General features: G+C 47.8%; 1 protein-coding gene across 1 annotated transcript in view; it reads right to left on the minus strand.

The window, feature by feature from the left end:
* HECTD1 (HECT domain E3 ubiquitin protein ligase 1) overlaps window positions 1–13,546 on the minus strand; it is a 324,415-nt gene that overhangs the window by 58,399 nt on the left and 252,470 nt on the right. The window contains 3 exon segments of the mRNA XM_030215386.1: window positions 1,637–1,847; window positions 2,308–2,490; window positions 2,755–2,809. Of these exon segments, the coding sequence (XP_030071246.1) occupies window positions 1,637–1,847; window positions 2,308–2,490; window positions 2,755–2,809 (449 nt within the window).

Here is a 13,546-nt window from a genome sequence, read left to right on the forward strand (position 1 = left end):
CTGGTGAATGGCATTGAAAATCCGGTTTATTTTTAGCCACTTCAAAGATAACCAGCTAAGTCGATATTCAGACTTAGCCAGTAATCTTTAAACCAGCCAAAGATATCCCACATTTTCACATGTAAATTGGCTTTAAAAATAAGCAGACAGCAGCTATGATGCCTTTAACTATGTGCTAGCCGTAACTGCCAATACTCAGTAGGGGATAGGCAGTTATCCCTCACCGAGTATCAGCAGATAGCCAGTTAAATGCTACTTAACCGGTCAGCAGCCGTTCTGGCCGGTTAAATAGCGCAGAATATTGGGGGGGGGGGGGGGGGGTACAAGTTATCTACGGATGCTGCAGCTTTTTTCTGCTTGCAAAAAGAATATCTAAACAATTGTTTTCCTATGATATATTCTTTCAACTCCTGCTACCTCCAAAATACCTCCTCTCATCCTCTCAATCTTGCTAAAAATACAGGAACTATGAAACCTTGTGTGCATTTTTAGCCAGAGTGAACATAGATAATTTTCAGAACAGCCAAACCACCTGGGTAAAATGGCTTTCAAAAAGTTTCCTCTTCAAGCTTACAGGATTTATGCCAAACACATGTTCTTTGTCCCTGCTGCTAATAGAACAGGTAGTACCTTGAGGTCACTTAAGAGATATAAAAGTTTGCACAGAGGTTAGTGGGTGGCAGAAAGCTGGACAAACCAAATCCACACACCGAAAACAAAGTAGTGTGAAAAAATAAGGAAATAAGACCAAAACTGGATGCTATTCAAAAATTCAATTCTGGAAGCCCATACCAGATATATTTCATGTATTAAAAAAGGAGGGAGGAAGGAAGGGTAAATGACAGCCGGCATGGTTAAAAAGTGAGGTGAAGGAAGCTATTAGAGCTAAAAGAAAATCCTTCATAAAATGGAAGAAGGATCCAACTGAAAATAAAAGGAAACAGCATTAAGGAGTGGAGAGTCAATTGCAAAGCGCTGATTAAGCAGGCAGAGACAGACTTGTGTTGGAGGCAAAAATACATAGTAAAAACTTTTTTTTATAGGTATATTAGAAGAAGCAGGTAAAAGAATCAGTTGGAATGCTAGATGACCGAAGGGTAAAAGGGGCACTCAGGAAAGACAAGGCCATAGCGGCGAAATTAAATGAATTATCTGCTTCAGGGTTTACATAGCGGTGTTGGTATGCTGCAGCGATGCTATCCTTGGGAACCTCATGATGTAGTTTTTGCCTCCCCTGACAACCCCCACCCCACCCTAAAACCCATAGTGGCCCAAGTAACCCACTTGCCCACTCCCCCCAAATCCATGATGGTCCTAGTGGACCCCCCCCCCCCCCCCCAATACCTTCCCACCTTGTCCCTCATCCAAAAAAAAAAAAGATTAAAAAAATCAGTGGTGGTCTAGTAGCCCTTTTGCATCTCTTTCTCCTTTCCCCTGCCCCTCCCCATCCCCAAAGTCCACAGTGGCTCTCTCTTGTACTTCACTCTTCCTCCCCTGCACTTGATCCACCTTTTGTAAAGAAAAAAAATATATATATATCCATGTTTTACCCAGTGGCTCCCTTGTAACATTCACCTCAAACCTCTATCCCTAATTAGTATTGGCTTTGCCAATCATAAGGAAGTCAGTCAGTTACCTTCTTGAGTAGTTCGGGTTGAATAAGGGTCACTTGCGACTATATACAAAATACGCAGGAGCTGGAGGACATCTTCTACTCCACAGGAGTTCTGTCCAGTACCAGCCTTTGCCTGAGGCTGCTCTCGAATCAGACTAAGAATGTCTGAATTTTGAAATGTAGAGAGGGTACCCTGGCTCAGCCCAGATTTGGATCCATTCTCGCAGAAATCCTGCAGAAAACATTCTTTCAATTAATTCTGTAGCCTGTCACTTTCCAAATATTTTATTATATTATGTAATAAAAGTAGTTTATTGATAGAGAAAATATTACTTTTCTTGTATTTTAAATACTTATTAGTATATAGTTAAGTGTAAACAAAAATGCATATAATCATTGGAGAACAAAAATTATCTTCAGTATGTCTTCTCTTAAAATAGACTTTAAAATATTTTTAAAAATTAAAAACAAAACACAAAATCAAAGAACTGAAATCAAACTATCCATGGTTAGTGTCATAAGGTCACAAAACAATACACTACTAGAAATATTATTGGCACATTGCGATTTTTGTTACTTAGTATCATGCAACCATTTCATTTCTCATCCTTTCTTCCCACCCTCCTTGTGAACCTTTAAAAGCTGCACAAAGCCATTCCCAAGGAAACAAACACCTGGAGGCGGACATATACCTTGTATGCAGCTATGAGCTGGGAACAATTTCTGTTTTTCCTAATACTTTTATTAGTGCCGGTTAATTTCCAGTGGCGCAGGAAAGCCGAGTCTGCATTCTTCTGCAGGTAGGTTATCAAGTCACTCTTTGGTAATTCATCAGTGCCAAGGTACTGTTCCACATGCTCTATAGACCAGCAACCCTACAACAGGAAAAACCAAATGTTGGTCTTTCCTGATTGTAAAGTCTCAAAAATGTCACATGCATTAATACTCAAATTTATTTTAGGATCATGCAACAGTTCAGTTTACATCCATTTTTTTTCTATTTAAGAATTTTAGGTTAGTGTGATTTAAAAAAAAAAAAAAGTTGGATCTTGCAAACAGAAGCGATCTTTTTGCTATTGCTTTGTTGCTTAACAACCATGAAAACACAAACATTACTATAAACAGAATACAATACTTACTAATTTTTCCTTGTCTTTCTCTTTGTCAGAGTCCTTCATTTCTCTATACATGATCCTATAAAGCAGAAATATGATCAAGTTTTAGTTTGATCTTAAAATTTACAATCACACTCTTCAAGTCCCTATAGCATAGTCCTAAATCTGTAAAATGTTAAACCGCTATACAAACTATTGTCTATGAAAAATGGATCTTTTTATAAACAAACTATCATAGTCCTTGCTAAAATTCCATCCCAAACACCTAATCAAATTGTTTTAAGGACAAGACCAAAGCAGAGGCATACTTAACACCAATATGTCCAATACTAAGACAGCTCAGGACTAAGGGATAGTCTCCTCAGCAGCAGTTTAAAAGCAGCCGGAATTGGCTACTAAGCAAATCAAATCTACTCCACTTAAGACAAGTACATCTACAAAATACTTCTATTAATAAAAGATACTACGAATTACAAAAATAACAAGCCTCAAAAAAATGATTAAATCATATCATCAGAAGAATCGCTGCATTGCCACAAAAACTGCCACCACAACATTCAGTGCACTAAAGGATACGATATGAAATGCAATTTTGGTGGCAGAGAGTCACAGTGTATTTTTTAAATGCATATTTTGTATGTTACAGATGGCATAACGTAAAAGAACAACTAAAAAATTATGTAAAATTGCAGATGACATGGAAATTATATTTTCAATATGTAAAGCGAATGCTACATACCTGTAAAAGGTATTCTCTGAGGACAGCAGGCTGATTGTTCTCACAAATGGGTGATGTCCACGGCAGCCCCTCCGATCGGAGATCTTCCTAACAACAGCGTTTGCTAGTCCTTGCGCGCGCCCGCGATGCGCGCATGCGCGGCCATCTTCCCGCCCAAAATAGCTCGTGTTCGCTAGTCCCGTACCAAGCAAAAACAAGACAAGGGAAGACACAACTCCAAAGGGGAGGCGGGCGGGTAGGTGAGAACAATCAGCCTGCTGTCCTCGGAGAATACCTTCTACAGGTATGTAGCATTCGCTTTCTCCGAGGACAAGCAGGCTGCTTGTTCTCACAAATGGGGTATCCCTAGCCCCCAGGCTCACTCAAAACAATAAACATGGTCAATTGGGCCTCGCAACGGCGAGGACATAACTGAGATTGACCTAAACTTTTCCAACTAACTGAGAGTGCAGCCTGGAACAGAATAAAAATGGGCCTAGGGGGGTGGAGTTGTATTCTAAACCCCAAACAGATTCTGCAGCACCGACTGCTCGAACCGACTGTCGCGTCGGGAATCCTGCTGAAGGCAGTAGTGAGATGTGAATGTGTGGACAGATGACCACGTCGCAGCTTTGCAAATCTCTTCAATAGTGGCTGACTTCAAGTGGGCCACTGACGCCGCCATGGGTCGAACACTATGAGCCATGACATGACCCTCAAGAGTCAGCCCAGCCTGGGCGTAAGTGAAGGAAATGCAATCTGCTAGCCAATTGGATATGGTACGTTTCCCCACAGCCACTCCCCTCCTGTTGGGATCAAAAGAAACAAAAAGTTGGGCGGACTGTCTGTGTGGGCTTGTCCGCTCCAGATAGAAGGCCAATGCTCGCTTGCAGTCCAATGTGTGCAGTTGACGTTCAGCAGGGCGGGTATGAGGACGGGGAAAGAATGTTGGCAAGACAATTGACTGGTTCAGATGGAACTCTGACACCACCTTCGGCAAGAACTTAGGGTGAGTGCGGAGGACTACCCTGTTATGATGAAATTTGGTATAAGGAGCATGAGCCACCAAGGCTTGAAAGCTCACTGACCCTGTGAGCTGAAGTTACTGCCACCAAGAAAATGACCTTCCAGGTCAAGTACCTCAGATGACAGGAAAGGAGGTTTCATCAGCTGGGTGAGAACGACATTGAGATCCCATGACACTGTAGGAGGTTTGAGTGAGGGCTTTGACTAAAGCAAACCTCTCATGAAACGAACTACTAAAGGCTGTCCAGAGATCGGCTTACCTTCCACATGGTAATGGTATGCACTAATCGCACTAAGATGAACCCTTACAGAGTTGATTTTAAGACCAGACTCAGATAAATGTAGAAGGTATTCAAGCAGGGTCTGTGTATGACAAGAGCGAGGATCTAGGGCCTTGCCATCACACCACACAGCAAACCGTCGCCAGAGGAAGAAGTAACTCCTCTTGGTAGAATCTTTCCTGGAAGCAAGCAAGACACGGGAGACACCCTCTGACAGACCCAAGGAGGCGAAGTCTACGCTCTCAACATCCAGGCCGTGAGGGCCAGAGACCGGAGGCTGGGATGGAGAAGCACCTCCTCGTTCTGCGTGATGAGGGTTGGAAAGCAGTCCAATCTCCACGGTTCTTCGGAAGACAATTCCAGAAGAAGAGGGAACCAGATCTGACGAGGCCAAAAAGGAGCAATCAAAATCATGGTTCCCCTGTCTTGCTTGAGTTTCAGCAAAGTCCTCCCTATCAGAGGAATGGGAGGATATGCGTACAGGAGGCCTTCCCCCCAAAACAGAAGAAAAGCATCCAACGCCAGTCTGCCGTGGGCCTGCAGCCTGGCACAGAACTGAGGGACCTTGTGATTGGTCTGAGTGGCAAAGAGGTCCACCAAGGGGGAGCCCCACACCTGGAAGATCTCACGAATCACTCTGGCATTGAGCGACCACTCGTGCGGTTGCATGATCCTGCTCAATCTGTCGGCCAGATTGTTGTTTACGCCTGCCAGATACGTGGCCTGGAGCCACATGCCAAACCGGCGTGCCCAATGCCACATGCTGACGGCTTCCCGACACAGGGGGCGAGATCCGGTGCCCCCCTGCTTGTTGATGTAATACATCGCAACCTGGTTGTCTGTCTGAATTTGGATAATTTGATGGGACAGCCAATCCCTGAAAGCCTTCAGAGCGTTCCAGACCGCTCGCAACTCCAGGAGGTTGATCTGTAGACCTTGTTCCTGGACGGACCAATTCCCCTGGGTGTGGAGCCCATCGACATGCTGCCCACCCCAGGAGTGACGCGTCCGTGGTCAGCACTTTTTGTGGCTGAGGAATCTGGAAGGGACGTCCCAGGGTCAAATTGGATCGAATTGTCCACCAATGGAGGGAGAGGAGAAACCTCGTGGACAAGCGGACCACGTCCTCTAAGCCCCCAGCAGCCTGGCACCACTGGGAGGCTAGGGTCCATTGAGCTGAACTCATAAAAAGGCGGGCCACGGGAGTCACGTGAACCATGGAGGCCATGTGGCCGAGCAATCTCAACATCTGCCAAGCTGTGATCTGCTGAGACGCCCGCACCAAGGAGACAAGGGCCAGCAGATTGTCGGCCCTGGTCTCTGGAAGGTAGGCGCGGGCCGTCTGAGAATCCAGTAGAGCTCTTATGAATTCGAGTTTCTGAACTGGAAGAAGATGGGACTTTGGATAATTTATCACAAACCCTAGCAGCTCCAGGAGTCGAATAGTCACCTGCATGGACTGCTGAGCTCCTGCGTCGGAGGTGTTCTTTACCAGCCAATCGTCGAGGTACGAGAACACATGCACTCCCAGCCTGCGTAGAGAAGCCGCTACTACGGCCAGGCATTTGGTGAACACTCTGGGCGCAGAGGCGAGCCCAAAGGGTAGCACACAGTACTGAAAATGTCGTGTTCCCTGACGAAATCGAAGATACTGCCTGTGAGCTGGCAGAATCGGGATGTGCGTATAGGCATCCTTTAAGTCCAGAGAGCATAGCCAATCGTCCTGTTGAATCATGGGAAGAAGGGTGCCCAGGGAAAGCATCCTGAACTTTTCTCGGACCAGATATTTGTTCAGGGCCCTTAGGTCTAGGATGGGACGCATCCCCCCTGTTTTCTTTTCCACAAGGAAGTACCTGGAATAGAATCCCAGCCCTTCTTGCCCCGGTGGCACGGGCTCGACCGCATTGGCGCTGAGAAGGGCAGAGAGTTCCTCTGCAAGTACCTGCCTGTGCTGGAAGCTGAAGGACTGAGCTCCCGGTGGGCAATTTGGAGGTTTGGAGGCCAAATTGAGAGAGTATCCTAGCCGGACTATTTGGAGAACCCACTGATCGGAGGTTACAAGAGGCCACCTTTGGTGAAAAAATTTTAACCTTCCTCCGACCGGGAGGTCGTCCGGCACAGATACTGGGACGTCAGCTATGCTCTGGAGGAGCCAGTCAAAAGCCCGCCCCTGACTTTTGCTGGGGAGCCCCAGGGGCCTGAGGCGCGCGCTGCTGACGAGAGCGAGCGCGCTGGGACTTAGCCTTAGCAGCAGGCTGGCGAGAAGGAGGATTGTACCTACGCTTGCCAGAAGAATAGGGGACCGTCCTCCTTCCCCCGTAAAAACATCTACCCAAAGAGGTAGATGCTGAAGGCGGCCAGCGGGAGAACTTGTCGAAAGCGGTATCCCGCTGATGGAGCTGTTCAACCACCTGTTCGACCTTGTCCCCAAAAACATTGTCCCCCCGGCAAGGGGCATCCGCAATGCGCTGCTGGATTCGATTTTCCAGGTTGGAGGCGCGCAGCCATGAGAGCCTGCGCATCACCACACCCTGCGCAGCGGCCCTGGATGCAACATCAAAAGAGTCAAAGACCCCCTTGGCCAGGAATTTCCTACACGCCTTCAGCTGCCTGACCACCTGCTGAAAGGGCTTGGCCTGCTCAGAAGGGAGCTTGTCCACCAAGTCCGCCAACTGCCGCACATTGTTCCGCATGGGTATGCTCGTGTAGAGCTGGTAGGACTGGATTTTGGCGATGAGCATTGCAGAATGGTAGGCCTTCCGCCCAAAGGAGTCCAAGGTTCTAGAGTCTTTGCCCGGGGGCGCCGAAGCATACTCTCTAGAACTCTTGGCCTTCTTGAGAGCCAGATCCACAACACCAGAGTTGTGGGGCAACTGAGTCCGCATCAACTCCGGGTCCCCATGGATCCGATATTGAGATTTGATCTTCTTGGGGATGTGGGGCGTAGTTAAGGGTTTCGCCCAGTTCGCCAGCAATGTCTTCTTGAAGACATGATGCATGGGTACTGTGGACGATTCCTTAGGTGGCGAAGGATAGTCCAAGAGCTCCAGCATCTCAGCTCATCCTCCGTGACCACAGGGAAGGGAATTGCCGTAGACATTTCCCGGACAAAGGCCGCGAAAGAGAGACTCTCCGGAGGAGAAAGCTGTCTTTCAGGCGAGGGAGTAGGATCAGAAGGAAGACCGTCAGACTCCTCGTCAGAGAAATATCCGACGCCTTCCTCTGCTTCCCACAAGGCCTCCTCATCAGTGTCGGACACCAGCTGGTGGACTTCGGTCCGAAGCTGTGCCCGCCTCGACTCTGTGGAAACACGGCCACGGTGGGAGCGTCGAGAAGAGGACTCCCGTAGCGGAGACGATGGAGCTCCCTCCATCGACGTCGTCTGAGAGCCCTCCTGGGAGGCGGCCGGCACTGGTACGGGCGGGCATCCTCACCGCAGACGAGGGCCCAGCCGTCGCCTCACTCGACGGCACCGGCGGCGCAAGCACCCCCGGTACCAGAGAAGGGCGAAACAGCTCCTCCAGGATCCCCGGAAGGACGGCCCTGAGGCTCTCGTTCAGAGAGGCTGTGGAGAAAGGCGGTGGGGCCGGTATCGGCGACAAGCTGCGAATTTGTTCCGGGGATGGAGGCGGTACCGGGCTGTCCACAGGGGAACGCATCGACACCTCCTGAATGGAGGGTGAGCGGTCCTCCCGATGTCGACGCTTGGGTGCCGGCAGTACCGGCGACCCAGAGGTCTTGGTACCACGCTTGGAGGGTGACCAATGCCGGTGCTTCTTTGCCTTAGCACGACGCACGGCACCCCCCGGTACTGAAGAGGAAGACGTCGAATCCAAACGTTTCCTCGGGTCCGGAGAGGGTCGATCCCGGGGAGGGCTGTACCGCGGGAGCCCTCGAGACAGGCGAAGACCTGCTCATGGGCTCACCGCCACCAGCAGGGAAATGGACAGCCCTCACCTGCACTCCAAACATCGAAGCACCCTCCAACGACATCCTCCCGGTCTCGCAGCTGCACCAGACGATGACTTCAATACCGAAGGCCTCGATGTCGATGCCGGTACCGATGAACGCGGTACCGAAGGCTCCGATGCCGAGGACCGCGGATTGGAGGATGTCGATGCGCCAGATGAAGTCCCGAGCAAACTGTTCCACTGGGCTAATCTCGCCACCTGAGTTCTCCTCTTCAAAAGAAGACAGAGATTATAGGCCTGAGGACGGTGCCCAGCCCCCAGACACTGAAGGCAAGAAGCGTGCCTATCAGTGAGAGAGATTATCTGGCCTCACTGGGTGCACGGTTTGAAACCGCTGGAAGGCTTCGATGACATGGGTGGAAAAATCATGCTGGCAAAATCGAAATCCGTGATGGTGAAAAAAGGCACCAAAAACTCACCAAAAAACGAACGGGCGGCGAAAAAAGCCGCACTCGACCACGAAAGAAAACTTACGGGCCAACACTAGAAATAAAGGTAAAATTTAAAAGAGAAAAAAGACGGCGAATCGCGAGGGATCTCCTAGGGGTGCGGAGCGACCGAAAAAAAAAAACAGCCGTCCCGAGCCGCGGAAAAAAGGAGACTAGCGAACAAGAGCGATTTCGGGCGGGAAGACGGCCGCGCATGCGCGCGTGAGGACTAGCAAACGCTGTTGCTAGGAAGATTTCCGATCAGAGGGGCTGCCGTGGACGTCACCCATTGCTTGTCCTCGGAGAATTAGTATGTACAATTATCTGTAAATTAATAGGCTTATTTTTGACAGAGAAGGCGCCCATCTTTCCACACAAATTGCAAGATGGGCGTCCTTCTCACAGTGTCGCCCAAATTGGCATAATCGAAAGCCGATTTTGGGCGTCCTCAACTGCTTTCCGTCGTGGGGACAACCAAAGTTCACGGGGGCGTGTCGGAGGTGTAGCGAAGATGGGACTGGGGCATGCCTAACACATGGGCGTCCTCGACCGATAATGGAAAAAAGAAGGGCATCCCTGACGAACACTTGGACGACTTTACCTGGTCCTTTTTTCCTTACAACCAAGCCACAACAGATGACCACCGGAGGCAATCAGGGATGACATCCCTTTACTCCCCCCAGTGGTCACTAACCCCCTCCCACCCTCAAAACTTTTTTTTAAAATATTTTTTCCAGCCTCTATGCCTGCCTCAAATATCATACTCAGCTCCATGACAGCAGTATGCAGGTCTCTGGAGCAGTTTTAGGGGTGCAGTGCACTTCAGGCATGTGGACCCAGGCCCACCCCTCCATACCTGTTACACTTGTGGTGGTAAATGTGAGCCCTTCAAAACCCACCAGAAATCCACTGTACCGACATGTAGGTGCCCCCCCTTCACCCATAAGGGCTATGGTAGTGGTGTACAGTTGTGGGGAGTGGGTTTTGGGGGGGGGGGGTTGGGGGGCTCAGCACACAAGGTAAGGGAGTTATGCACCTGGGAGCAATTTCTGAAGTCCACTGCAGTGCCCCCTAGGTTGCCCAGTTGGTGTTTTGGCATGTCAGGGGGACCAGTGCACTATGAATGCTGGCTCCTCCCACGACCAAAGGGCTTGGATTTGGTCATTTCTGAGATGGGCGTCCTTGGTTTCCATTATCGCCGAAAATCGAGAACGACCATCTCTAAGGATGACCTAAATTTCGCGATTTGGGCGTTCCCGACTGCATTATCGAAACGAAAGATGGACGCCAATCTTGTTTCGATAATACGGGTTTCCCCACCCCTTTGCCAGGACGTCTTGCAAGGACATCCTCAGGAAAACTTGGGCGCCCCTTTCGATTATGCCCCTCTTAAGTGTCTTGTTGAAGCATCTCAATGGTGTAATGTTAGCAGAGCTAAGTTAAATATTAAACTGACTGAAAATCTGTGGGTAGGCCTTTGGGAATCCCAATACCTTCTTTTCAATTAAATGGGCAGAAATACCAAACACTACTCTAAATTGACTCTGAAATATCAATCTGACTGAAATTCTTTGGGTAGGCCTTTGGGAATTCCAGTACTTTATTTTCAATTAAATGGGCGGAATACCAAACATTAACTTTAAATCGACTTTGAAATATCAGATCTACCTTAACTGCAAAGATTTAATGATAGTGGTTCAAATTATGATAACTAGTTTGACTACTATAACAGTTTTGTGTGGGTTAACTAAGAAGGTGTTGAAAAGACTATACCTCAGTTGGGAACTTGAAAGTAAGGAATTCGGTAGCTCCTTTACCCACAAAATTTAAGATTATGTTATTCATTCCAACCCACAGAACTTGGAATTATACAAAAGGGACCAACAATGTCAGGGGCAAAATAACTCAATTAAAGCATATAGGATGAAACTTGGTATGAGGGAAAACCGAAAAATTCAAAAGTGGGACAAATTAGACTGGGAGTTCCAGAGATAGAAAAGATCCAATATATTTCTGCAGGAGAAGTTGGAACAACTTCTGTAGCATAAAAATAGGCTGAAACTAAATGTGTGTGTAGAGGGAACACTAAAAAGACACATGAAATCAAAATTGGCCTAAATTGGACCAGGGTTTCCAGAGAAATGAGCCCCCCTAAAATACAGCACAATGCATTTGTTTAGAAAAAGGAGTGTGACAACCTAGCCTAGCCTGCCTCCACACTGTACTAGCAACAGAGACTGTAGTTAGGATCCAGCCAAAAGGAAGGCTGCTCTAATCACAGGAAAGGTGGTAGTGATCTGGAGAACACTTCTGTGTAGAAATGAAAATTCTGCACCTGGTGGGAGGGGGGAGATAGCCATACAGCCAATTTTGAGTGGGCCTGAGCCCCCATTCATTTCCATGCTACCCCCTCCTGGCCTCTCCCACATGGTTCTATAATTCCCAGCCATTCCCCCCACCCTTCAAAGCCCAGCATCTGCTCCCTCTTTCTCCCCTCCCTACTCTAGTAGTTTCACATCTCCCTGCACCGTCTCTCTTCCCTCCTGTACTCTCCTCCATGGTACTGCATTTCTCGCTCTCTTCCCTCACTCCCATTGTCTGGCATCTCTCAATCTGATCACTGTTCTGTTCCTGGATCCAACATCTTCCTCTTCCTCCCCTCTCCACCTCCTGAGTATCTCTCCCTCCCTCCCTCTCATGTACCCCCATTTCCAACATCTCTCCCTCTCCCTCCTTTGGTCCCTGGGACCACCATCTCTCTTCTTCTTTCCTCCATGCAGCATTCTCTCCCTACCTCTGGCAAGTCCAACATTTCTGCCCCCCCTTTCTCCCCCCCCCCCCAATGTAGCACCTCTTCCTTCCTCCCCTCCACCATCAAATCCAACATTTCTCCCTCTCTCGCCCCCACTACTCCTATGGCCAACATTTCTCCTTCTCTGCCCTGCCCTACCCTCACCTCACAATATAAATACATTAACTAATAAGGATCCCCAAGCTCTGTCAGCTGAAGTCTTTCTCTGAAGGTGGCCAGAACTCCCTTTTACCAAGCTTGGCAAGCAGCAGCAATGACCCTAAGCCACTAATGTCAGCACAACACACATGCTTAGTTGTCGATGGCTCATGGATGCTGTTGCAGAGCTTGGTAGAAGGGAGTTCTGGCTATCTTTGGAGGAGGTCCTCAGCTGCGGATGCTTGGGGATCCCCACCACCTATACAGCAAGGGTCAGGACAGGTGTTACACATGCTAGGGCCCAGATTAGAAAATAAAGGAGGGTCCCTCCTCCCTGATTCCCTCTCCTCCAATTTCCCTATCTGCCATTACTATCACACCAACAGACCCTCACCAAATACAGAACAAGGAATCACAAATTAGAAGTAAAAATATTTAGACAAAAATTGTACCTGGGAATCCCAAGTTAAACTCAGCATGTACTGCAACACTGGAGAAATAAAAATAGAAATGCACTTCCTTTTCTACCGAACACAGTACAAAGACATTTCTTATGTACAGTTGCCAAAGCTAACATATTCCATTTAAAACACTGAAAATAAAATGCTTATTTCTACCTTTGTGGTCTGGACATTTTATTTTTCCATCATGTTGGTTCCAGTTTCTCTCTTCTGCTTTCCTGTTTGCTAGTTCTCCTTCAAGTAGCTGCTATTTGTCTTTTCTCCTCTCTCCTGTATGCCCTCATTACAGCTGCCTTTGATATATTGATTGTTCCTTTTTAGCTCTTTACTCTTTTTTTTCTTTTTTGTATCTGTCAACTCAAATTTCAGCCTCTCCCCCGTATCCTTTTTTAAAAAAAACTTTTTAGCTACCTATTAAATTTCCATCTTTTTCTCTCACCCACTAGCTCTCCCATTCCCCATCTCACCCCTTCTCCAGCCCTCCATTCTCTTTCACCTTTAATCTACTCCCCATTAACATATTTCTATTCTCTGTAATCGCTATCCTTTCATTCATTTCCTTGCTACCCCCTCCTGGCTTCTCCCACATGGTTCCATCATTCTCAGTCATTCCCCCCACCTTCAAGCCCAACATCTGACTGTCTTTCATCTCTCCCTACTCTAATAAGCTGACATCTTCCTAGGTACACTGATTCATAGTAACATTGTGTTTAAGGATTTGCACCTTTCAAACTACCTTCCCCTCTCATCTCCTCCTCTGAACAGACACACAGAAAGCACATACACACATGTACACTAATGTGAAAAAGTTTCCCTCACCAATTAATAAATTGGGCAGAGTCAGCATGGGTTCAGCCAAGGGAAGTCTCACCAATTTGCTTCTTTTCTTTGAAGGCGTGAATAAACATGTGGATACATGTGAGCCGGTGATAGATTTTCAGAAAGCTATGTCAAAGTTCCTCATGAAAGGCTCCTGAGGAA

The sequence above is a fragment of the Microcaecilia unicolor genome, chromosome 9, assembly GCF_901765095.1.
Source record: "Microcaecilia unicolor chromosome 9, aMicUni1.1, whole genome shotgun sequence".
NCBI lineage: Eukaryota > Metazoa > Chordata > Amphibia > Gymnophiona > Siphonopidae > Microcaecilia > Microcaecilia unicolor.